Below are 22,624 nucleotides of genomic sequence, written 5' to 3'. Positions count from 1 at the left end.
AGCCGATTGGCCCTCAACTCTGTCAATCCTAATCTTGGCCCCAAAATTAGCTGGGAGAGGCGAGGGTGGAATAGGGAGGAGAGGGAGCGTGGGGGACGTGTGGTTGCCCAAAGAAGTCTTAAGAATTTTGCAATCAGCCTCAGCAAGGAGGCCTGGGTAAGGGGAGGGGCCAGGAGGCGTAGCGAACGGACCCAGGAGTTCCGGGCACCCCTCAGCCGGCTCAGTCTCGGCGGAGGAGGGGGGCCTAAAAAGTGACGCCACGCCCCCACAAGGAGAGCTTGCATATTTATGAGGAAACGTCGAGCTCTTTGGAGGACCTGGCGGTCTAGAGGGACCAGAACGCCTTCTTCTTACCGCGTTTCCGTTTCCGCTAGGATATTGGCGGTTGCTGAGCATCATGGCAACCGTGGTAAGTGGCGTGGGGAGGGCTGAGGAGCGAACCCGCACCTCCGAGTCTGAACGGGAAGGGTGCTGGGGGCCTGGGCCCCTGGGTCTGAGGGAGGAGAAGGCCTGGGGGCCCGGACCTCTGGGTCTGAGGGAGGAGGGAGGGTGCTGGGGGCCCGGACCCCTGGGTCTGAGGGAGGAGGGAGGGTGCTGGGGGCCCGGACCCCTGGGTCTGAGGGAGGAGGGAGGGTGCTGGGGGCCCGGACCCCTGGGTCTGAGGTGGGGGGTGCTGGGGGCCCGGACCCGAGTCTGAGGGAGGAGAAGGCCTGGCGGCCCGGACCCCTGGATCTGAGGGGGGAGGGGGCTGGGGCCCGGACCCCTGGGTCTAGGGGAGGAGAGGGTACTGGGGGCTTGGACCCCTGGGTCCGAGAGAGGAGGGTGCTGGGGCCCGGACTCCTGGGTCTGAGGGAGGAGTAAAGGGGTTGGTATCCTGGAATCAAATGGATATTCAAGATCTCAGTAATCTGATCTGACTCAGTCATGTTATAGGAGCTCCAGCCTCCAATCCTCTGGGTGCAATTAGCAGCCAGTTCTGCAGTCTTTTGCCCTAAAGTGATGAGGGTTGTAGTAACTTAGGCTTCAAGCCATTCAAGGAGTCTTGGGTTACTGATGGCATGAGTGGCACCTGAGTACAGGAGGACGCTCAGGTGGACATCCGTCCAGAGTGTGAAGTTGCTTAGCCTTGAGTCACAAGAGTGTTGAGAACTTGAAGGGTGTCCGTGGGCTGGGGGTCCAGAGGCTGGGGATCTTGCAATGAGATTGTTTTGGCCATTTTAATATTTCAGCCCCTTGTACTCAGTGTGGATGCTCAGTAGGTTAACTCTTGAATGTTGGAATGAATGAATGCATGAGCTCACTAAAGGAGAGATCAGGCACACCGGTCCTGGCACTTGCTTAAGAAACATCTGAATGAAGAAGGGATGTGGCCTTAACTTGGGGTTGAACTGGACTTCCGGCTACCTTGGTTCCCATAGTGACCCTGGTGGGGGGGTATGGGGGAGGAGTGGGGCGGTAGTTACTGGTAGGTGTGGAATTTGAGTCTGTGGCTGCTGTCATGGCAAAGAGGGTTGATAGGGGAGCAGAAGCAGAAGAGGAAAGGTAATGGCCACATTCCTAAGACCCAGTTCTCATGGACATGAATAAAGCATTGGAAGTTTGAGGGGACAGTGGGTGCTGAGTTTTAAAATGACCTCTGCTGGGGCACCTGGGCAGCTCATCGGTTATGTATCTGCCTTCACCTCAGGTCATGATCTCAGCTCTGGGATGAAGCCCTGCCTACTGGCTCTCTGCTCAGTGGGGAGCCTGCTTTTCCCACTCCTATTCCCTCTGCTTGTGTGCTCAAGTGCAAGCACGTGCGCGCTTTCTCTGTCAAAAAATCTTAATAAAATAAAATGGCCTCTGCTACCATGGGGTCAGTGAGTAGCACAGCATAGGAGAGGCTTCTGGTGCAAAGGAAGGCCTTGTAGGAGGCAGGTCTGTTTGTGTGGGATTGCTAAGGGTTAAGATTTCTGGACCCATGCCCATTTATTGCCACAAGTAGGGTCTGGTAGGATGTGTCGTGATATGTGAGGGTGAGTTCTGAGTCTTTTTTTTTTTTTTAAGATTTTATGGGAGAGAGAGAGAGAGAGAGTGAAGCGGGGGTGGGAGGTGGGAGAGGAAGAAGCAGAGTCCCCTCTGAGCAGGAAGCCTGATGCACGGTTTGATCCCAGGACCTGAGGATCATGACTTGAGCCAAAGGCAGACACTTAACCCACTGAGCCACCCAGACACCCCTGTTCTGATTCTTCTGCTAGTGTTTGGGGCCAGTGTCTGTTGGTCTTGGTTCCAGCCTTCTATGAGGAGAGGGTAGGTGGGAGGGAAGCTTGTGACCATGTGGCGGCCATGGTCTAAGCTCCAGAGACTGGAGGCTTCCAGTGGGTTGGATGTCTACATCTCCTCTCCTGGTGGAAGAGAGACCTGTGGTTGGGGGCAGGTGGCCAAGGGACTGGGTCAGCAGGCTGGCTTCTTAGGCTTTCCTTTCCTTACTAGAAAGTGTGAGGGGCGCTTGGTTAAGTCACTGGAGCAGGTGACTCTTAATCTTGGGGTCCTGAGTTCGAGCCCCATGTTGGATATAGAGATTACTTAAATAAATAAAACTTAGAAAAGAAAGAAATCATCAGATACTCCAGTGCCAGCAAACAATACAGCCTAGGACCCACCACCCAGATTTCTTAATTTTTTAAAAAATATTTTATTTATTTATTCATGAGAGACACAGAGAGAGAGAGAGAGGCAGAGACACAGGCAGAGGGAGAAGCAGGCTCCATGCAGGGAGCCCGATGTGGGACTCCAAGATCAGGCCCTGGGCCACAGGCAGGCGCTAAACCGCTGAGCCACCCAGGGATCCCCACACCACCCAGATTTTTAACAGCCTTAGTGAGATATAATTCACATACCATATAATTTACCCATGTATTTATTTATTGTAAAGATTTTATTTATTTATTCATGAAAGACAGACAGGCAGAGACCTAGGCAGAAGGAGAAGCAGGCTGCCTGCAGGGAGCCCAGTGCAGGACTCAATCCCAGGACCCCAGGATCAGGACTTGAGCCAAAGGCAGATGCTCAACCACTGAGCCACCCAGCCACCCTACAATTTACCCATTTAAAGTGTATAGTTCAGCAGCTTTTAGTATGTTCACAATTGTACACTAACACCTCCAGGACATCTTTATCCTCCTGAGAGGGAAACCCTGTAGCTCTTGGCCATCATCCCCCAGTCCTCTCAGACCCCGTGGCCCTAGGTCACCACCAATGTACTTCCAGTCTATGAATTCACTTATCCTGCATGTTTCATATAAGTGAAATCATGCCATATGTGATCTTAAGTGTCTGGCTTCTTTCACTTTGTATGTTTTCAAGGTTCATCCACACTACAGCATATGTTGGAACTTTCTTATTATGGCTGAACAATATTCCAAGTGTTTACATACCACGTTTGGTTTATCCATTCATTCATTGATGGATATTTTGGGTTTTCCCACCTTCTGGCTCTTGTGAATAATGCCACTGTGAACACTTGGGGATTCTCGAACTGTCCTGGGGGTACTTACTCATCTCTCTCCCCTATATGAGAAGAGATGGTGGCTGGCTCCTTTTTTCAGAGAGCTGAGAACACCAGAGGGCTCAGTACCTGCTTGTTATATCAGCTCAACACTTCAGTACATCATTCATCCAAACCCTAACATTGAACCCCAAGTGAACAAGCAAGGTGTGGGCTGTGCCCTTCGTGGGACTCACATCCACCAGAGCCGATAATATTGAGCTGATAGTCTCCCTTCTAAATGTGAGATTACACAGGGAGATTGGGCTCCCAAGGGAGACCTTTTGTTCTGTCCAGACCTCCAGAGACCCTGGAAGGAGTCAGGCCGGGGCAGTGGTTGGGGGGCCTTCCTTCGTGAGCGTCACTAGATCTGATTCAGTGAGGGAAGTGAGGAGAGCAGGCTGGACTCTGGGACATGGGTGTGCAAGGGCCTAGTGACAGATTCAGGCAATGTGGTACAAGGGGGCTGGGCAATCAGGGACCAGTTTGCTGCTCTGCATTGGGTGTTTGTCCTTCCAGTCATGGGAGTGGGGAGAGCTGCTTCCTTCAGAAATAATTTCTGGGCTCCAAATAATGTGCTAGGCCCTGGGGACAGTGCTGTGAATGAGACAGACACGGTCCTTGTCTTTCTGGGACACTGTTGACTGGGGTCAACCAACCAGCGTTAGTGGTGACAAGTAAGAAGGGTGGGAGTGACAGTTGTTTGGGTTATTGGCCTGCCTGTGGGGAATAAGAATGGAAAGGACTGCCTCTAGGGATGTGGGCAGGAGGGACAGAGGAGTTGGTGAAAACTGGGATCATAAGGGCTTTTCTGATATGTCTTCCTCTATCCCCAGACGGCCACAACCAAGGTCCCAGAAATCCGAGATGTGACAAGAATTGAGCGTATTGGTGAGTGAGCAGGGTCTAGAGCCTGCCTGCACCCCACAGAGCCAACCAGCCCAGGGGCCATCGCATCCCCCTCTCTGATGGGGGGGGATAGGGCTGAGTGCCAGAGTGGGCTCAGATGGCACATGGAGGACCTTGCTAGGCTGCAACCTGAGATGCAACCCAGGCCGCACTTCTGCTGGCTTGGCTACCCCAGTTAGGCTCCTGGGTGTCCTAGCATTTTGCTTGGAAATCATAAAAGTGTCTGCTTGCTGAGTGCCTACTGGGCTTGGCCTAGAACTGAATGTCCCATGCCCTCAGCGCACACTGGCATTAGCTCCATGAGGGCAGGGACCAGGTCTGGCCTGTTTCTGGCTGTGTCCCTAGCAGGGGCCCCAGCAGAGCAGGCGCTCAACAGATAACCAGCAAATGCATGAGTTCATGTCCTGCCAGGTTCTCACAGCCATCCCAGCAGATGTGCATTGTAACTGCTCTCCTGTATTTTATTTAATGGAGGAAACTTTGACTCAGAGCAGTCAAACCACTGGTCCTGGCTCAATGTGCAGAGTAGGCCATAAATCTAGGAGTACGAAGTTGGGGTGTAGTAGGCCAACAGAGTGCAGCCTCCGCAAAGAGCTTTACCTGCATGGAAAAGGAAACTATACTCCTTTGTGCACATTTGTTCACTCTGCCTATAAGGGAGGCCCAGAAGTAAAGAGGCTAGCAACGTGGGTTCTGGAGGCCCGGTGCTGGGGACCACTTTTGCTGCAAGAGGCTAGTTGCTCTCTGCCCTGGAGTCCTTATCTACAAAATGGAGCAAAGGTGTTCACCTCATCAGTATTGATACAAGATTCCATCAGGTCATCGATAAAAAACCCTCAGCATGCAAGGGCCAACACGGTTTCAGCTATCAAAAGACCCAGTAGACACCAGCTACTCCCAGTACCAGCCCTCAGGATGCTTAAAATCTAGTGCTGGGGTCAGCGAATCTTTTCTCAAAGGGCCAGACAGTAAATCTCTTCTGTAGAAAAATCATCAGTTCTCCCATTGCAGTGTGAAAGCAGCCACAGGCAGTAAGTAAGTTAGGGGGTGTGGCTGTGTTCCAATAAAGCTTTATTTACAAAAACAAGCGACTGAGCCACAGGCTATCATTTGCCCAGCCCTAGTCCATTGTGAAACATTGAAATCCCACGTCTTTACCTCTTGCTGGGCTGTGTGGTCTTGGGCAAGGGGCCTGACCTCTCTGGTCTCCCTTCTCGAATTTGTGTTGATGAGGGCCTGAGGAGTTTTTTGAACCCCAGAAGCACTCCTGGGTGGTAATAGCTGGGACTCCTGTTTCTCAGGGTCACGTGGCACAAAATAAGAATCTGTGGGGCCACTTAGGCTATAAACATAAAGTGTTTGTGATTGTTAGTGGTCACGGTTAGATCCTGATCTGATGTGGTTAACCAGATCTGGGTGATTCTGGTTCCCTCTGCTGTATCCTAAGGGCAGCTCCAGCTTATTGAGCATTTACCCCCACTAGCTATTCTCCCAGTAACGTAGAGACATGGACCCACCCCCCCTCATTTGACCAAGGAGGAAGCCAGGGCTGAGAGAAGCTGCCCCTTTCCTCAGGCCACACATTATCACGAGCTGGCTGGTAAACGTGTCTTCTGGTTCTTCCTCCTCCACCCCCTCTCCCCCGTCCCCCCACAGGTGCGCACTCCCACATCCGGGGACTGGGACTGGATGATGCCTTGGAGCCACGGCAGGTAGAACTGAGGGCAGTGGGCTGGGAAGGCTGATCCATGGATGTACAGGGTTCCCAGGGTCCCTGGGCATGTTAGGATCTCCCAGACCTTTGGCTACATATCTATAAAATTTAGCCACATGTAGAGTTTTATTAGTCCTAAAAATTTGGGGTGGAAAAGGCTTTTTTTGCTTTTCCCAGGCCCTAACCAGCATCGTGCCCTTTCGTCTCACTGGTCTGGAGGTGGTAGAAATGGGGGTGGCAGTCCAGTAGGAAGTCACATGGTGTGCTCTCACCTCCCACTCTACAGGCTTCCCAGGGCATGGTGGGGCAGCTGGCAGCCCGGCGGGCAGCTGGTGTTGTGCTGGAGATGATCCGGGAAGGGAAGATCGCTGGGCGGGCTGTGCTCATCGCTGGCCAGCCGGGCACTGGGAAGACGGCTATCGCCATGGGTAAGAGGCCTCTCAGGGCAGGAGCTCTTCTGGTCCCTGCCAGTTAATCCTTTCTGTGTAAATCAAGGTTGGGTTCGGGCACATTCAACAGACAGCCCAAAATGGCAGAGACTTAAATGCTCTGCTTCATTCTGTCACATAGAAGAATCTGAACATAAGCCACTTAGGGCTTGTTGAGCTGTTCCATCAAGTATTCACCTTTCTACCTCAATATCCTCTGTACTTTTTTTTTTTTTTTTTAAATTAATTTATTTATTTATGATAGTCACAGAGAGAGAGAGAGAGAGGCAGAGACATAGGCAGAGGGAGAAGCAGGCTCCATGCACCGGGACCCCGATGTGGGATTCGATCCTGGATCTCCAGGATCACGCCCTGGGCCAAAGGCAGGCGCCAAACCGCTGTGCCACCCAGGGATCCCTCCTCTGTACTTTTATGGCAGAGTCACCTCATGTTCCAAGAGGGTTGCCTAAGCTTCGGCCTTCCTGTCCATTTTTTAGTATATGTGTTGCCGAAGTGAGCACAGGCCTTCCCATCCATACTCCCATGTAGGAGGAAGGAGAAAGAGATCTTGCAGTGAGGGTGTACCTCCCTACCTTTAAAAGTAGCTAGCTCCCGTTAAGCAGCTGTCTTGGGACCCCCACATAATTTTTTTTTTTTTTTTTAAGATTCTTTATTTATTCATTCATGAGAGACACAGAGAGAGAGAGAGAGGCAGAGACACAGGCAGAGGGAGAAGCAGGCTCCATGCAGGGAGCTTGACATGGGACTTGATCCCAAGTCTCCAGGATCAGGCCCTGGGCTGAATGTGGCACTAAACTGCTGAGCCATACTTTTTCTTATATCTGCCCCATACTTTTTCTTATATCTTATTGACTAGAACTTAATCATATGGTTACATTCTGCTGCGACACTATGGGACATTAACATGACATGAGGGAGCAGGGAGGGATGTGATATGGCAGTTGTCAGGAGAGACTTCCCAGAGAAGTCAGGCCCTGAGCTAAGACTTGCAGGGTGTCTGGGAGTCTTCTGGACACGCAATATGGGACGGGGCTATCCAGGCAAGAGTGTGGCACATGTCTGGAAAGGGGACCAGGAAGAATTTCCACCTCTTACTGGTCAGAAGGGTCCAGTGACTTCCTGTCTGTGAGACTTGACGTGGTGCTTAGAGTGACTGCAAGGTCAGCCCCGGTGTCTGCCGGCCAGCCCCAGGCCAGACAGAAGACCTGTCCCTGGGCTGGTTACAGGTCATGTGATGGGTTCATGGTTGAGCACCAGTGCATGCCTGCCACCCCCAGATCGCTTCTCTGCAGGTGCGGTCCCACACCAGCACTTGTTCTGTTGTGGTCCTCATTATACAGAGATACAAACAGACAAGACTTCTCAGGATCACATGGTGCTAAGCGGTGGAACCGGGATTCGAACCTAGGTGGTCTGGCTCTAGAGCCACCACCCTTAACTACTCTTTCAGTCCTCTTTTGGCCTTGATTCCTGCTCATTACCCCCAAGCCTAAAAGGCTAAACAACTTCTAAAGCCCTGGCGAGGTTATAGGGTCATGAAATTGACCTTCTGGTCAGCATGGGGTTCGAGTCCAGGTCTTCTATGTAGCCCGCCATCCCTGGCTTTCTCCATGTCTCCCTGTCTGCCCCCAACACTGTGTGTATTTCACCTACGCTACTTCCTGAGGAGGGAGAAGAGCTGGTTTGACACAGAATAGGTGTTGGGGACCTGGTGCCAGGCTGTCCCCACTTACCCAGACCACCTCTTCCCCAGGCATGGCACAGGCCCTGGGCCCTGACACCCCGTTCACAGCCATCGCGGGCAGTGAGATCTTCTCGCTGGAGATGAGTAAGACAGAGGCACTGACCCAGGCCTTCCGGCGCTCTATTGGCGTTCGAATCAAGTAAGCACAGGACCCGGTGTGGGGGATGGAGTTAGCTTGCAGTGGCCTTGGGATGACCCCTGCCTGCCCTGTCCGGCTTGTCCCATGCCTAAGGGCTCATGGGAGTTAGCCATTTGCAAGGGCCTGGGCCTCGGGCTCTCTGCTCACATCCGTTTTCCGCCTAGGGAGGAGACTGAGATCATTGAAGGGGAAGTGGTGGAGATCCAGATTGACCGTCCAGCCACAGGGACGGTGAGTCTGCTGCTGAGCCTGGGCCACCTCCAGGGCTGGAGGATGGGGTGCCAGAACCCAAGGGATGTTGGATGTTTGAGCTGCAGGTCAGAGCCCTCTACTGTGTACTGTGGGGGTCATTGACAGTTTATCCACTTTTTTTTTTTAAGATTTTATTTATTTATTCATGAGAGACACAGAGAGAGAGAGGCAGAGACACAGGCAGAGGGAGAAGCAGGCTCCATGCAGGGAGCCTGACACGGGACTCGATCCTGGGTCTCCAGGATCACGCCCTGGGCTGAAGGTGGCGCTAAACCACTGAGCCACCCAGGCGCCCCAGTTTATCCACTTGTGAGTGACGCCCTGAGCCGTTAAAAGCAAGTGGTGTCATGACAGAGAAGGTCTGGAAGTTCCTCACACTTAAATTTTTTTTTTAACTTTTATTTATTTAAATCATCTCTGCCTACAACATGCGGGGCTCAAACTCATGACCCCAAGATCAAGAGTTGCATGCTGTTCTCACTGAGCCAGCCAGGTGTCCCTCTCACAGTTCGTTCTTTCTTTCTTTTTCTTTTTTAAAATTTATCTTAAATAAAATAATTTAAATTCAGTTTGCCAACATGTCATGGTAAACACCTAGTGTTCATCTCACAGTTAATGGTTAGGCTTAAGAACCTGTTCTGTGAGATTTTATGCAGCTTAGCCCTAAAAGGTGTTTCCTATCCAGCTTACATGGTCATGGTGATTTGCTCCCTTTTTTTTTTTTTCAGCTAAGAATTTTAACTTTTTTTTTTTTTTTTTTAAGATTTATTTATTCATGAGAGACAGAGAGAGAGAGAGGCAGAGACATAGGGAGAGGGAGAAGCAGGCTTCTCACAGGGAACCTGATGCGGTACTCGATCCCAGGACCCTGGGATCACAACCTGAGCCACAGGCAGATAGATGCTCGACCATGGAGCCACCCAAATGCCCCAACATTTTTGTTGTAAATTGCAACAGATGTAAAGAAGCACGTAAAATAAGCGAATGGTCTAGTATGTTATTATAAAACAAATCTCCTTAGAACTACCACCAAGATAAGAAATTAGAACTTTGAAGAAAAAAAAAAAAAAGAACTTTGCCAGCTCCCATCCCTACCTCATTGCTCTTTCTACAACACCCCACATCCTCACAAGGGTGGCTGCCCTTGCCTGTTTTCACTTCTTGGGTGTCATTGGTTTTATCACCCAGCAATGCATTCCCATGCATTAGTCAAGATTGCCCATTTTTAAGATTTCTTTTTTCTTTTCTTTTTTTTTAATAGAGAGCATAAGTGGGGGCACAGGGAGAGGGAGAGGCAGATTTCCTGCTGAGCAGGGAGCCAGAGCTGGGGCTTGATCCCAGGACTCCGGGATCATGACCTGAGCCAAAGTCAGATGCTTAACCAAGTGAGCCACCCGGGTGCCTCTGATGTAAAGATTATGTAAATAAATCGATAAATCTTTAAAATATAATAAAATAAAAATGTAAAACCAAAACCATCTCTCTCTTCCTCCTGAATTCCAGCCCTTTTGTCCTGCCATCTTTCCCTACAAAAAGAACAGCTCACTAGAAATAAGAGACAAGTGGATGTGCTGGAAGACACTGACTGTGCTTATTTTGTGGGGAGAAAGTGTGGTATTTTTGTTTTCTTAGTTGTGTTTAGCTTAGCTCTGTTTTCTGGGTTTGTGACTAATAAAAAAAAAAAAAAACACAAGTTACGTGGACATAAAACAAGGAATGTTAGAGTGTGGCACACTCCCACCTCCCCACATCAGGGCCCTCTAGTCCATGTTGCTGTTCTTAAAGACTTTATCTTTTAGGTAAGTTGTTGTTTGTTATCTTCCTGGGTTTTTAGTAATCGGTTTGTTGAGCAACCAACAAACAATAAGCTGCACACAGTGAAAGTACAGGATGTTGGGGCACCAGGGTGGCTTGGTAGTGCGTCTGACGCTTGGTTTCTTTTCTTTTATTTATTTATTTATTTTTTTAAATAAAGATTTTATTTATTTATTCATGGGAGACACACAGAGAGAGAGAGGCAGAGACACAGGCAGAGGGAGAAGCGGACTCCATGCAGGGAGCCCAATGTGGGACTCAATCCTAGGACCCTGGGATCACGACCTGAGCCAAAGGCAAACACTCAACCATTAAGCCACTCAGGCATCCCTGAAGCTTGGTTTCATCTCAGGTCATGATCTCACGATTTCATGGTCATGGGATTGAGTACTGCGTTGGTCTCTGCACTCAGTGCAGAGTCTGTGTCAGATTCTTCCTCGCTTCCTCCCTGCTGCCCGTCTCTCACTCTTTTTTTTTTTTTTTTTTTTAAGATGTTTTAAATTTATTCATGAGAGACACAGAGAGCAAGGCAGAGACATAGGCAGAGGGAGAAGCAAGTTCCCTGTGGGGAGCCTGATGTAGACTTGATCCCAGGACCTGGAGATCATGACCTGAGCCAAAGGCAGATAGATTCTCAACCACTGAGCCCCACCAGTGCCTCTCCCTCCCTCAAATAAATAAATAAATAAATAATTTTTTAAAGAGTTTATAGGATGTTAAGTTTTGACATATCCACAGTCCATTGCCCCCTAAAGCATCCCTGTGTCATGCCCATTTCCAAGCTGTGTTGGGGAGACAATGGGCCCCCTCTGAACTCCTTGGCTGGCCTGTCACCCATCTCAGGGCTCTAAGGTCGGCAAGCTGACCCTCAAGACCACAGAGATGGAGACTATATACGACCTGGGCACCAAGATGATTGAGTCCCTGACTAAGGACAAGGTCCAGGCTGGGTGAGTGGCAGGGGGCCATGGTAGGTGGTCAGGGTGGGGGAATCTCGAGCCCTTTCATGTCCTCACTCCCACCCTCCTCCACATGCAGGGATGTGATTACCATCGACAAGGCCACAGGCAAGATCTCCAAGCTGGGCCGCTCCTTCACACGCGCTCGCGACTATGATGCCATGGGCTCCCAGGTGGGCCAGGGCTTTGGGGGTCCGCTCACTCCAGGCACCAGGATGTTTGCATCTCCTCTATCACCCCCATGGCCCAGAGGGTCCGGATCCTCCAGTAGCCCCACCCCATGTCCCTTACTCCTGGTTCTTCCCTGTACCCACCAGGACAAGGAGGGCACTTCATCTTTGCAGTTTGCTCATGGTTTCTGAGGTCCTCCAGTAACCTCCGATCCTTCAGTGCTCTCGAGTGCCCTGGTGGTAACTTCCTCTTGGACCTGGGATTTCTGGATTCTTAGCTCTACCCCAGGAAGTCCAATCTCCCCCAATTCTCCACCCAGACAGCCCCTTTGGGCCCCCTTTCATGTTCTTCTTTACTCTTACCTCTCCCTCCCTGCCCCCTGGCCCCATAGACCAAGTTTGTGCAGTGTCCAGACGGAGAGCTCCAGAAACGCAAGGAGGTCGTACACACCGTGTCCCTGCATGAGATTGATGTCATCAACTCCCGCACCCAGGGCTTCCTGGCTCTCTTCTCAGGTGAGGCCCAGCAGGCTGGCTCTGTTCATGGCACACACTGCTCCTCCTACCTCCAGTACAGCCCCCTGGTTCGTCCTACCCACACTGTTGCCCTCATTCCCTCTTGGATAGTCCCAATGGGGGCTTGCATGTCCTACCCTCTCTTCTTCCTGGGTTCTTTGCCTCGGGTCTTCTTCTCTGGGACATTGCAGACCGAATGAGACACTCCTTCTGTCACTTTGCCACTCCAGTTTTGATCTCTCTTCCCTCTATCCCTGGTGTCCCATCTTCATTTCTCTCTGTCCACTCTCCGGCCCTCTGTCCCTGTCTCCTCTCTGACACTCCCTGTGTCACCCCCACCTCCTTCAGGCGACACAGGGGAGATCAAGTCAGAAGTCCGAGAGCAGATCAATGCCAAGGTGGCCGAGTGGCGTGAGGAGGGCAAGGCTGAGATCATCCCTGGCGTGAGTACCAGGGTGTGGCCAGGGCAGGCGGCTCACAGTGAGAGCAAATGGGAGGAAAGAGGCTTGGGTAGGTTTGACACATGCCCCAATGGCTCCCAGGTGCTGTTTATCGACGAGGTCCACATGCTGGACATTGAGAGCTTCTCCTTCCTCAATCGGGCCCTGGAGAGTGACATGGCGCCCGTCCTCATCATGGCCACCAACCGAGGCATCACCCGGTGAGCCAGCTGCTGGCCTCCCCAGAGGTCTCTGGGAGAAACAGGGTGCTCCAGGTAGTGGGTATGGGCACAGGGTAAACAGGGAATGTTTGTTGAGTTCCCTGTCAGGAAGGGTATGGACTTAGCTGGTGTCACAAGGCTATCCATGTATGGGGGCCTAGACAAAGTTTGTCTTTTAGCTTCTCCCTAAAACAAAGCAGGCGGGTGCTCAGGGCGGTAGGCAGGCAGTTCTGCTCCATCAGGAAGTTGAGGATCATGTTCTTTCTGTATTTTAGTTCCTGTAGCCCTTGAGGCTCAAGTTCCCAAACTGTGTGCCAAGGCATGCCAGGATGCTGCTGAAAACACATGAGTGCTCTGGGATGTTCTGAGTTTTCTTTTCTTTTCTTTTCTTTTCTTTTCTTTTCTTTTCTTTTCTTTTCTTTTCTTTTCTTTCTTCTTTCTTCTTTCTTTTTTTAATGATTTTATTTATTTATTCATGAGAGACACAGAGGCAGAGACACAGGCAGAGGGAGAAGCAGGCTCCATGTAGGGAGCCTGATGTGGGACTCGATCCTTGGCCTCCAGGATCACGCCCTGAACCGAAGGCAGATGCCAAACCGCTGAGCCACCTAGGCGTCCCATGTTTTGAGTTTCTGAGGGATGCACAGAGACAGATGTGTTGGACACTGCCTGCATCACTACAGTTAGGTCATTTAGCCCTAACGACCTTATAGAACAAAACTTAATATTGCTTTTGGCCTAAGAATGCCGGGGGAAAATTTTAGAGCCATGGAGCTCACCTGGTTCTGGGAATCTGTGCCCTAGGGTGTTGCCAGCACCTCTCGTCCTGTTGTCCCAGCTGGTCTTCTTCTCTGCCTCATCTGTATTTTGGTGGACAGGGAGAAGGAAGTGGGTGGTAAACAGCTCCCCTGGGAAGCTGGGGCCTGGAGAGTGCACTTAGCACTTCCACCGTCACCCACTGCCCAGCACCACCCTGGCTGCTCTGGAAGCTGAGGAATGTCTTCTCCAGTGCTGTGGCCATGTGGCAGCTAAAACTGGTCGGTAGAGGGTGGCCATCATTACAGAGGACAAAGGGGCAGATTTTCTGTGGCTTGTTTCCTGGGTGAACAGCTCTGACCCTTAAAAGAAGTTCAGGAGGTGGATATTGTCTCAGCCCCACGTTACAGAGGATAGCAAGGCCTGGTGACGTGCCTGAGGTTGCATGGAGAAGGTGTCAGAGCCAGAGTTGCCTCTCCTAACGAAGATAGGAAGGGGCCAGCTGAGGGTAAATGTATGGCAGCTGCACGCGGGGCACATCCTGGGCCAGGGCACAAACCCAAGTCGCTCCTCTGTTATCTGCATAAAATGTATTCTTGAGTCTACTACGTACTCTCACTTAAATGGATTTGTAAGCCCCTCTCCCCTACCCGCGCCCCCCATCAGTGCTGGCAACACTCTGGTGCTCCTGTGTGACTGGGTGTGGACCCTCTAATCTAAGGTCCAGCAAGTTGGCGCCCTGCCTGCTTTCTGGTTACAGCTCACCTGCTGTAAATGAGTGTCCTTTTCTTTCTTTCTTTCTTTCTTTTTTTTTCTTTTTTTTTTTTTTTTGAGTGTCCTTTTCATGCCGTGTTATCTGCTTTTTATTAATGATTTGGGATTTAAAAGGGCCCCCTAGTTGCCCAGGCACAAGGCGAGGATGGATGTGCCTTACAGAGAAAGTGTGTGTGTCAGATGAGCTTCGTTCCAGGCATGATGTAGAGTGCTGTCTGCCACGAGTTCAATGCGAGTGGGTCAGTAGTGTATGCTAAATAAGATGTCTTTAAACAGAAGCACGTAGAACCAGGTTATATATTGGTTGGTTGACAAAAATACTGTGACCAAAGGCTCACAAGAACCTACCACATACATCTCCAAGAAGCAGTGGTTCATCATTTGCTAGTGAGTGTCTGCCCCCCCCCCCCCCCACTTAATAGAATGTCACTACCACAAATTACAAGAATCCACTCTCTCCTGGCACTGCCATGTGCCAGGGCCTGCTCTGGGCCAGGTGCAGCACGAATAGCACAGAATAGGACCATCACAGTCTCTTACCTGTGGAGCTCTATGTCAAGCAGAGGAGTGAGACCTTGACTCAGTAATCCTGGATATAGATACCTAGCTCAGACCAACCCAGTTTTCTGTGGGCGGGGGTGGTGACACAGCTGGGGGACAGCTGCACAGTTGGTGATGACAGTAGCCATGAGCTGAAGGTTAGGTGATATTTGCCCAGTGAGTGGGCTGTGATGGAGAGGGTGGGTGGGGTATTTTAAGTAGAGGAAATGGAGACCTGGGTTCTGGGAGCATCACCCTGACCACCCTCCCTTTCTCCTCTTCCCCAGGATCCGGGGTACCAGCTACCAGAGCCCCCATGGCATCCCCATCGACCTACTAGACCGACTGCTCATTGTCTCCACCTCTCCCTACAGTGAGAAGGACACAAAGCAGATCCTACGCATCCGGTATGGGCAGGGCCGCCTGGGGTTCTGGGGCAGGACCAGGCTACGGGTCTGAGAAGCAGGGCTGGCACCCACCCTATTTGGCAAGTGGAGGCAGTGAGGTCTGAAGGGGTAGGTCTCTGGGCCTGCAGGAGGTAGGGCTAGGCTGGGCTGGGCAACCAAGCAATGGCCTCAGATCTGGTGGTGGGCCAGTGGCTGACACTGGGGAAAGAGCCCTGGCTGGAGAGGGTTGGAAGCCCAGGTGACAGGTCCAGCCCATGCCTCAGTGGCCCTTCTTGCTTGCCGTTCTGTGGTTCTGTGAACATAGACTCCACATGTCCCCCAGGACTTCAACAGCGCCCAGGGGGAAGCGCCAGCCAGGGGTTTGCTGCAGTCAGAGCCCTGGCCCTGGCTGACCACACCCCACCCCACCCCACCCCACCCCACCCCACCCCGCCCCACCTGCCCACAGGTGTGAAGAGGAAGACGTAGAAATGAGTGAGGACGCCTACACGGTGCTGACGCGCATCGGCCTGGAGACCTCATTACGCTACGCCATCCAGCTTATCACAGCTGCCAGCCTGGTGTGCCGGAAACGCAAGGTCAGCTAGCCCAGTAACCCCCGGGGCCCGCCCAAGTGAGTGACCTACTCCTCACTCCAAGGGCTTGGAGGGCGTTGTTGCATTTAGCCCCAGAACATAGGTTTTCAAAGGCTGGGAAGTTGGGTCTGCGGAGTTTATACCTGTATTTCCTCGCCTGACACATAGCAGGTGCTTCATAGATGTCTCTCATCTCAAAGTTAATGCCGTCAAGTCCATCTTACAGATGAAGAAACTAAGGACCGGAGGGGTTGGACCCTCAGCCGGGAGGTGGCCGATGCAGGATTCAGGCCCAAGCAGTCTGGCCCCGGGGTCTTCACCCTGACCTGCCGCACTGGGAGGGGCCCCACTGAGATCTGGCCTTTCCCTATCAGGGCACGGAAGTACAGGTAGATGACATCAAACGGGTCTACTCGCTCTTTCTGGACGAGTCACGCTCCACGCAGTACATGAAGGAGTACCAGGATGCCTTTCTCTTCAACGAGCTCAGTGAGTGTCCTCTGCTGCACCTGTCCCCAGGGTCACCCACCCCAGGGGGGCAGGCCATATGTAGCCTGGATATCTCAGGCCCTTCCCTCGAGACCACACTGACCACATGGCCCCCCTTCCTTCTCCCCACAGAAGGTGAAACCATGGACACCTCCTGAGCTGATGTCACCTTCACCCCCCCGCCACGCCCTGTTTTCTACTAGAGTTCTGACGCTGTAACTTTGTATAAAATGGTTCTGAAACTGGACCCATTCTCTCTCTCTCTCTCTCTCTCTCTTTTTTTTTTTTTTTTTTTTTTTTTTTTTAGAGCTCAAGGGAATGGCAGGGGGAGGGCAGAGGGAGAGGGAGAAAGAGAGAACCCTAGGGAGGCTCCAGGATGCCCAGTGTGAAGCCCAGTGTGGGGCTCGATCCCATGATCCCAAGATCATGAACTGAGACAAAATCAAGAATCAACCTACTGAGCCACCCAGATGCCCAGATGCCCAACTAGACCCATTCTGTGTGTGTGTGCATCTACATGCGTACATGCATCCTGAGCCTGACAGAGACAACCTGAGTGCAGTTTGAGAAGCCTTTATTGGGAGGGGAGGGAAGGAGCATCTGCTGGCTCCAGGAGTTGGGGCAGGAGGGGATCCTTAGAGGAACAGGAGGCCCGGGAGCAGGGGGCGGTCACAGGCCAAGGATTGAGCTCTGGGACCCCCACAGTCGGAGTTGCTGAGACGGCAGGGCCCACAGCGACAGCTGAGGGCCACGGGGAAGGAGACCATGGGGTCCACGCCAGGCGGGCATCCGGGGAGCCGGATGGAAGCAAAGTGCAGCTCATGGTAGGTGCACACTGGCTGGGGCACAGGTGGCAGGGCGGCTGGCAGCACTCGTACCTGTAGGCCAGGAGAGGGATGGGGGGGCATGACTACCTGCCTGTGGTCAGGCCCTCCCCTGAGCTCTCCTGCCGCCCCCCAGGTCTCAAACTCAGGTGTCCAGCAGACCTTCTGTGCTCTCCCTCCCTTCCTCCCACATGCCCAGCTTTGACTTCCAATTCCCCAGCCCCTGCCCAGGGGGTGGGCCATCCTTCCATCCCAGCTGTCGTTTTACATCTGATGTGGGCCTGGCCCTGAGTAATCCACCCTGAAGCTGAGGTGGCACCCGTTGTTCCCAGTCCAGCAGGGCTGGTCCCCACCATCCCCTGAAGCTCACCATGCTGGGGCAGTAGCCGGCACAGATGGTGGTGGTGAAGGTGATACAGACCGGGCAGGCTTCGTTCTCAGCAGCCAGGGTGGCGTTGATGGGCCGGCACAGCGGCCGCAATGGCCCCCTGGATGCCCACACCCCACCCACACTCAGCAGCAGCCACAGCAGCAACCCCTGGGACAAGGCCAGTGTCTCAGGGCCAGCCAGACATCTCTACTCTGAGCCCTTACTTACCCTCCCCCCCCAGACATTCAGGGACCCAGCTCCCCTGCCTGACATCTTCCATTCAGGACCCATCCCTCCCACTTTGATTCTCTGCCCCTGATACTCAGGAACCCCAGATCCTCCCACACTGCAGAGTCCCACCCTCAGGCCCTGCTCCACCTGCCTAGGGCCCTCCTGGCAGAAAGCCCGGTGGCTGTCCACAGCCTTCTAGAAGGAAGCCACCTCAATCAGGTTGTAGGACTCTCCCCTCCTTGTGCCAGCTGAGGCCTGGATGGAGTTGCAAAGCACCTGGGGGCCCTAGTCTTACCTGGAGCGTCTCCATTCTCAGTTCCTCCCCTGTGATGTTTACCTGGTCTTATAGTTGCAGGCTGTGGGGGTGGCAAGGCCACTGGGGGTGGCGGTATGATGGGGTAACCTGGACACTAATCTCTCCGGGGGCGAGAACCAGAAAAGGTCAGGGAGGTGTGCAGGAGTGGCTCCGTGGAATGCCCCTTACCCCCACTCCCTGATAGGCACCCAAGGTGAAGCTGACTTCATGACTGGATCCTCTAGTGCCTCAGGTGCTAGCAAAGTCATGCTTGGGCCACAGGAAGCCCTTGACCTTGCCCAAGGTGGTATAGCCTCGCCTCTGCCCATCATGGTGGGAGTCTGCATGGCTGGATGGAGCGCGCCCCTTCCAAGGTGACTGGCGGAGACCTCAATCCTCCTCCCCTCCACCTGCCATAGACTGGAAGCCATTCCTGTCCCATAGTTTACTCTCTTTGGGAGGGCATGACTTCGAGATTGGATTCTGTGCCCTGAGACGGGGTTCCACCTGCACGCAGGCGTGCCTTCTTCCCGCATGGAATTCAGCTGCAGCCCCATCTCCCCCACCCTCAAGCCCCCAGAGCAAACCATCCATGGGCGTGGTTTAGGCCATTTAACGCAGTTGACTAATAAGATAAGCTCCGCCCCCTCTGTTGCGGAGGGCCTGTCCCTCCCGCGAACCGACAGCCCCAAGGTACGTTTTCAGCTCAGCGCCCACCTACCCCCCAGCCCCCAATCCGGTCAACCCTACGGTCCAGTGTGGGATTCGCCGGGCTCACGACCCAGTGGGCGGGGCCTGGCCGCCGCCTCGCTCCCACGTGACGGGCATGTTTCCAGGCCTCGGCTCCGCCCCGCCTGGGGGGCGAGTCCGGGGCGGGGCTGGCGCTGCGGGCTCACGGCGGCTGGCTTCATGCTGCCGTAGCTGGAGTTCTCAGTGCCGTAGGCTTGCGGCACGCTGTAGATGCCCGGCACCGGCTGCCAGTGCGGGCCGCCCCAGGGCAGTTCCAGCGGGCAGAAACGGTCGAGCCGGAGGAGTGGGTGCACCGGGGGTCTGTAGGACTCCTGAGCCAGAGACCACGACCCGCGGTGCGGCACGGCTCTCGTCATCGGGCGGACGTGGGGCACGCGGATCCCTGGCGGCCGAGGAGGGCGCGGGTCATGGCCCCAGGCGTGAGGCGTCTTCTGGAAGTTCCAGTAGGTCAGCGAGTCCTTGCGGGGATATCCAGACAACTCCTTCCTGTTGATGGGGAAGGGACAGCTGGATCCTAGGGACAAGTCTGAGAGGTTCAGACCTCGCGTTCTGAGGACCCTGTGGACCTGCACTCCTGCGTTCCGAGGCAAGGACACGTTTGTAGGAGTCGGGGACCCCTTAGGAAGGATGGGGGCTGAGGACTGCTAACCTGAATTCCTGGATTCGATGTCCTTAAGGGCCTGGAATTTGGAGTTTTTTCGAACCCTTGGAAAGGAGTATCTCGGAACCAAAGTAGACCCCGCCCTAGATCCCTAGGGCCCCGCCCCTGGTCCCCCCTCTTGGACAAGGCGCAGGTTTCAATTTCCTGAGAGCTAACACTAAGAATACTTGGGCGCTAAAAGAGGTAGGGCTGGGGCCTGAACTTCCGGTTCTTGAGTGTGCAGGAACTGAATGAAGGCTGAGGCTACTGAGTCGGACAGGGGAAACTGACACCCAGGGTCGGCATCCCGCCAGCTTATGCTGGGGGCCGTGCGGAGCGAGGACCCAGCTCACTTCGGGTAGGCCCGGAAGTCCTTGGCCGAGGTGGTCAGATAGAGCTGACGACGGTCCAAGATGCCCTGGTCAGATACTGTGAAAAGCCGGCCGGCCAGCTCGGGGTTCTTTGTCCAGAGGATTAAAGCCTGACGAGGATCCGGGTAGGAAGGCATAAGCAAGAGAGAGGTTTCATACCGCATTCCAGGACCTGGGTCCCAGAACTCAGGATCCCTCCTTCGACCCAACAGGTTCTCACATTCGCCTGCAGAATCCTTCCTGACCAATCAAACGCAAGCCAGCGCACTTTAGCTTCGCTACCCAAATCAGAACCCTTATTAGGGATGCTCCAAAATCCTAACATTTGAGGGTCAACACAAAGCCCAACCCCCAAGCACAAAAAAAAAAAAAATCTTTCTAGGTCCGCCCGCAGACTCCCGGCTTCCACCTCCCGCCGCTGGAATTCAAGCCGCACCTCGGGCAACCTTTTCTCTGCTCATCCTCTCCAGGAAAGCCTAGTCCCGCCTCCTCCCGACCGCGGCTCGGAAAGTTCAAGGCTCGCCCCCACGTGCCCGCCGCCGCCCTGCTCTGACCACAGCCTCCGAACCCCTGCCCAGCCCCGCCCCGGGGATTTACGAGTTGTGGCCCCAGCCTCCCAGCTGGGATTACGGTCTCCAGCCCTCTCCGCCTCCTGACCCTACCTCAAAAGAACGGAGCTCCACCCCCAGACTCTGTAACCTGATTCCGTCCCAGACCTTTGGTTAGGACCCCGGACTCAAAATTGTCCACCCATCCCAGGGTCTCCTCGTCTGGTCCCCAGCTTCAGAGCCCCTCCGCCCCCGTCCCAGGCGCTACAAGCTCTGTCCCACGGTGGCAGCAGGTCTTCTTCGCTACCTGGGAAGGGCCTCCGCGGAGGTGGTCTGCAAATTCCAGGGACTGGGGCCCGACGTGGAAGGTGGCGGGCTGGTCCAGGCACGGCCAGCCGGTGTACTGAGCTTTCATCTCACTGCACTGGTGCTTCGCGATCAGCGGGAGGCGCCAGCCGAGGTGTCTGAGCTGCGGGAGGGCGACGCAGGGTTCCCACGTGAGGGTGCAGGGCACTCCACTGCGATCCCCAGCCCTGTCCCTGCGGACCTCTGCATCCCAGAGCCTTACCTTTTCTGCTAAATCCTTGATCCCCACAGTCCGTGTGGGGTCTGAAGGCTCTGGGGCCCTGGGCTGTGCGTAGGGGCCGCCCTGGGTCTTAGGTATGTAAGCTGAGCCAGAGGTGGTCTCCCATCTGCTGATGACCTCGTCAAAATCCCAGACGTGCAAATCCTGCTTTGCGGCCGCGGGCAGGGGCTCCGCCACCGTGGACTGGGAAGAAGGACTTCAGCTAAAAGAAGTCAAGTCCGGCCTGCGAGACCTGACCTCTCCCAGTCGGTCCCCAAAACTTTCCTCCCTCCAGGTCCAGTCATCCAGGTTTCCCTAGCCCCTCTTCTTTCAGACCCAGGAGTCGAGGACTCTCCTTCAGTCAGAGAGGAGTCCACGCCCCCAATCCCCTTTTCTCTGGGCAGGTGTCTGGATCCCCAGGCCTCTCCTTCAGACACAGGGGTCTGGACCCCAGTCTCCTTCTAGCCTGAGACCTAGGGTCCTCTTACCTGCATGGTGGGCGGGGGAAAGGGCACAGATGGGATAATGTGGTGGGCGACACTAGTGCTGGTGAGATGCCAATTGGGCCAGGACCCAGGTGCCTCCGGCCCAGCGATTGGGGGCCATGGGGGGCCATAGCGCAGAGCTAGGGTCCGACCCGCCATGGTCCCTCCCCTGCCGGGTAGCCGCGCAGGAGCCGGCTTGTTGTTGCTGTCGCCCCAGGTAACAGAACCCCCCCTCCCCCCGAACCAGCCAATAGAAGGCCTGCAGGTGTGTGGATGGATGGATAGGGTGAGAAAGAGACCCAGGCACAGAGGGACTGGGACTTTGAGGGAGGGGCCCGGAAACTCAGAGAATTGGGGGAGGGGAGACCTAGAGAGAGGAAAGGGCTGTGAAGGGCAAGTGGGAGGAAGGGGAAATAGAAACTCAGAGTTTTAGAGAACTTTAGAGATGTGAGTTGGGGGAGACAAGAACCCAGAGGGGGAGGAGAACAGAGACCACCCACTGCATCAGGGAATCCATGAGAAACAGCCCTCTTTCTGAAGGGGTCCCAACTCTCTCAGCCCCCTCCTCCCTCTGCCAGGCCTGCCTACCTCTGGGGTAACGATTTCCAGACTTCCCTAGGGCGCTCCCTCCCTCCCTGTGTGTGCTGAAGGAGTCCGCCTGGGGCTTGGGCTTCGTCTGCCCTGCCTGCCTGCCTTTGATTTGGTTGAAAACTTCCACCTGGATATGGGGGTGGGTGACAAGGGAGAGACCCACAGACAAGTACACAGGGAAATACTTAGCGAAAAGAGAGGGGAGGGAGGGGATATGGAAAGAGCTTTGATGGGAATGAAACACAGAGGAGAATGGGTGAGAGACAGTGAATGAGAAACAGAGATAGAGAGCCCACTGACCCAGAGATGAGACAGAGGGAGGTGACCAAAAAAAAAAAAAAAAAAAAAGAGGGTGTGAACTACAGACCTGGAAACTGAGTCAGCCAGGCACACCACCCCCGCGCTGCCCTGGCATTCCTACCCTTCCCAGGGGCCCGAGTCTGTGTTGGTGGGGGGTGAGGGGTGGGGGATGGGGGATGTCTGTGGTCTCTGTCTTTAGCCTAAAGCTGGTTATAAAAGAATGTGTGTGAGGGATGCCTGGGTGGCTCAGAGGTTGAAT

At 53.9% G+C, this 22,624-nt stretch overlaps 3 protein-coding genes across 4 annotated transcripts; 1 reads left to right on the top strand and 2 right to left on the bottom strand.

The window, feature by feature from the left end:
- The first annotated feature begins 65 nt into the window (after positions 1–65).
- Positions 66–22,431, top strand: RUVBL2 (RuvB like AAA ATPase 2). 2 transcript variants are annotated; one of them, XM_077845928.1, is made up of 15 exons: positions 66–409; positions 4,363–4,417; positions 6,092–6,147; positions 6,436–6,577; positions 8,352–8,481; positions 8,646–8,712; positions 11,392–11,498; positions 11,587–11,680; positions 12,070–12,193; positions 12,542–12,636; positions 12,736–12,854; positions 15,212–15,331; positions 15,780–15,909; positions 16,281–16,395; positions 16,703–22,431. In XM_077845928.1, the coding sequence occupies exons 1-15, from the start codon at positions 398–400 to the stop codon at positions 16,828–16,830; spliced, it is 1,494 nt and encodes a 497-aa protein (XP_077702054.1). In that variant the 5' UTR covers positions 66–397; the 3' UTR covers positions 16,831–22,431. The 2 variants fall into 2 exon arrangements, with proteins under 2 accessions (XP_077702054.1, XP_077702062.1); XM_077845936.1 differs by lacking the exon at positions 16,703–22,431 and adding an exon at positions 16,528–16,642 and having other exon boundaries at positions 69–409.
- On the bottom strand, positions 16,953–18,265 carry LHB (luteinizing hormone subunit beta). Its single transcript, XM_077846011.1, has 3 exons — positions 18,116–18,265; positions 17,590–17,757; positions 16,953–17,273 (listed from the first exon to the last, which is right to left on the bottom strand). Exons 1-3 carry the CDS (start codon positions 18,128–18,130, stop codon positions 17,031–17,033), a joined length of 426 nt encoding a protein of 141 aa, XP_077702137.1. The 5' UTR covers positions 18,131–18,265; the 3' UTR covers positions 16,953–17,030.
- Positions 18,419–22,410, bottom strand: SAXO3 (stabilizer of axonemal microtubules 3). Its single transcript, XM_077845943.1, has 5 exons — positions 21,478–22,410; positions 20,993–21,193; positions 20,732–20,893; positions 19,859–19,986; positions 18,419–19,351 (listed from the first exon to the last, which is right to left on the bottom strand). Exons 1-5 carry the CDS (start codon positions 21,631–21,633, stop codon positions 18,862–18,864), a joined length of 1,137 nt encoding a protein of 378 aa, XP_077702069.1. The 5' UTR covers positions 21,634–22,410; the 3' UTR covers positions 18,419–18,861.
- Positions 22,432–22,624: the final 193 nt, after the last annotated feature.

Source organism: Canis aureus, chromosome 1 (assembly GCF_053574225.1).
Source record: "Canis aureus isolate CA01 chromosome 1, VMU_Caureus_v.1.0, whole genome shotgun sequence".
Lineage (NCBI taxonomy): Eukaryota > Metazoa > Chordata > Mammalia > Carnivora > Canidae > Canis > Canis aureus.
Note: the sequence above shows the minus strand (reverse complement) of the source record. Positions and strands in the feature narration are given on the sequence as shown.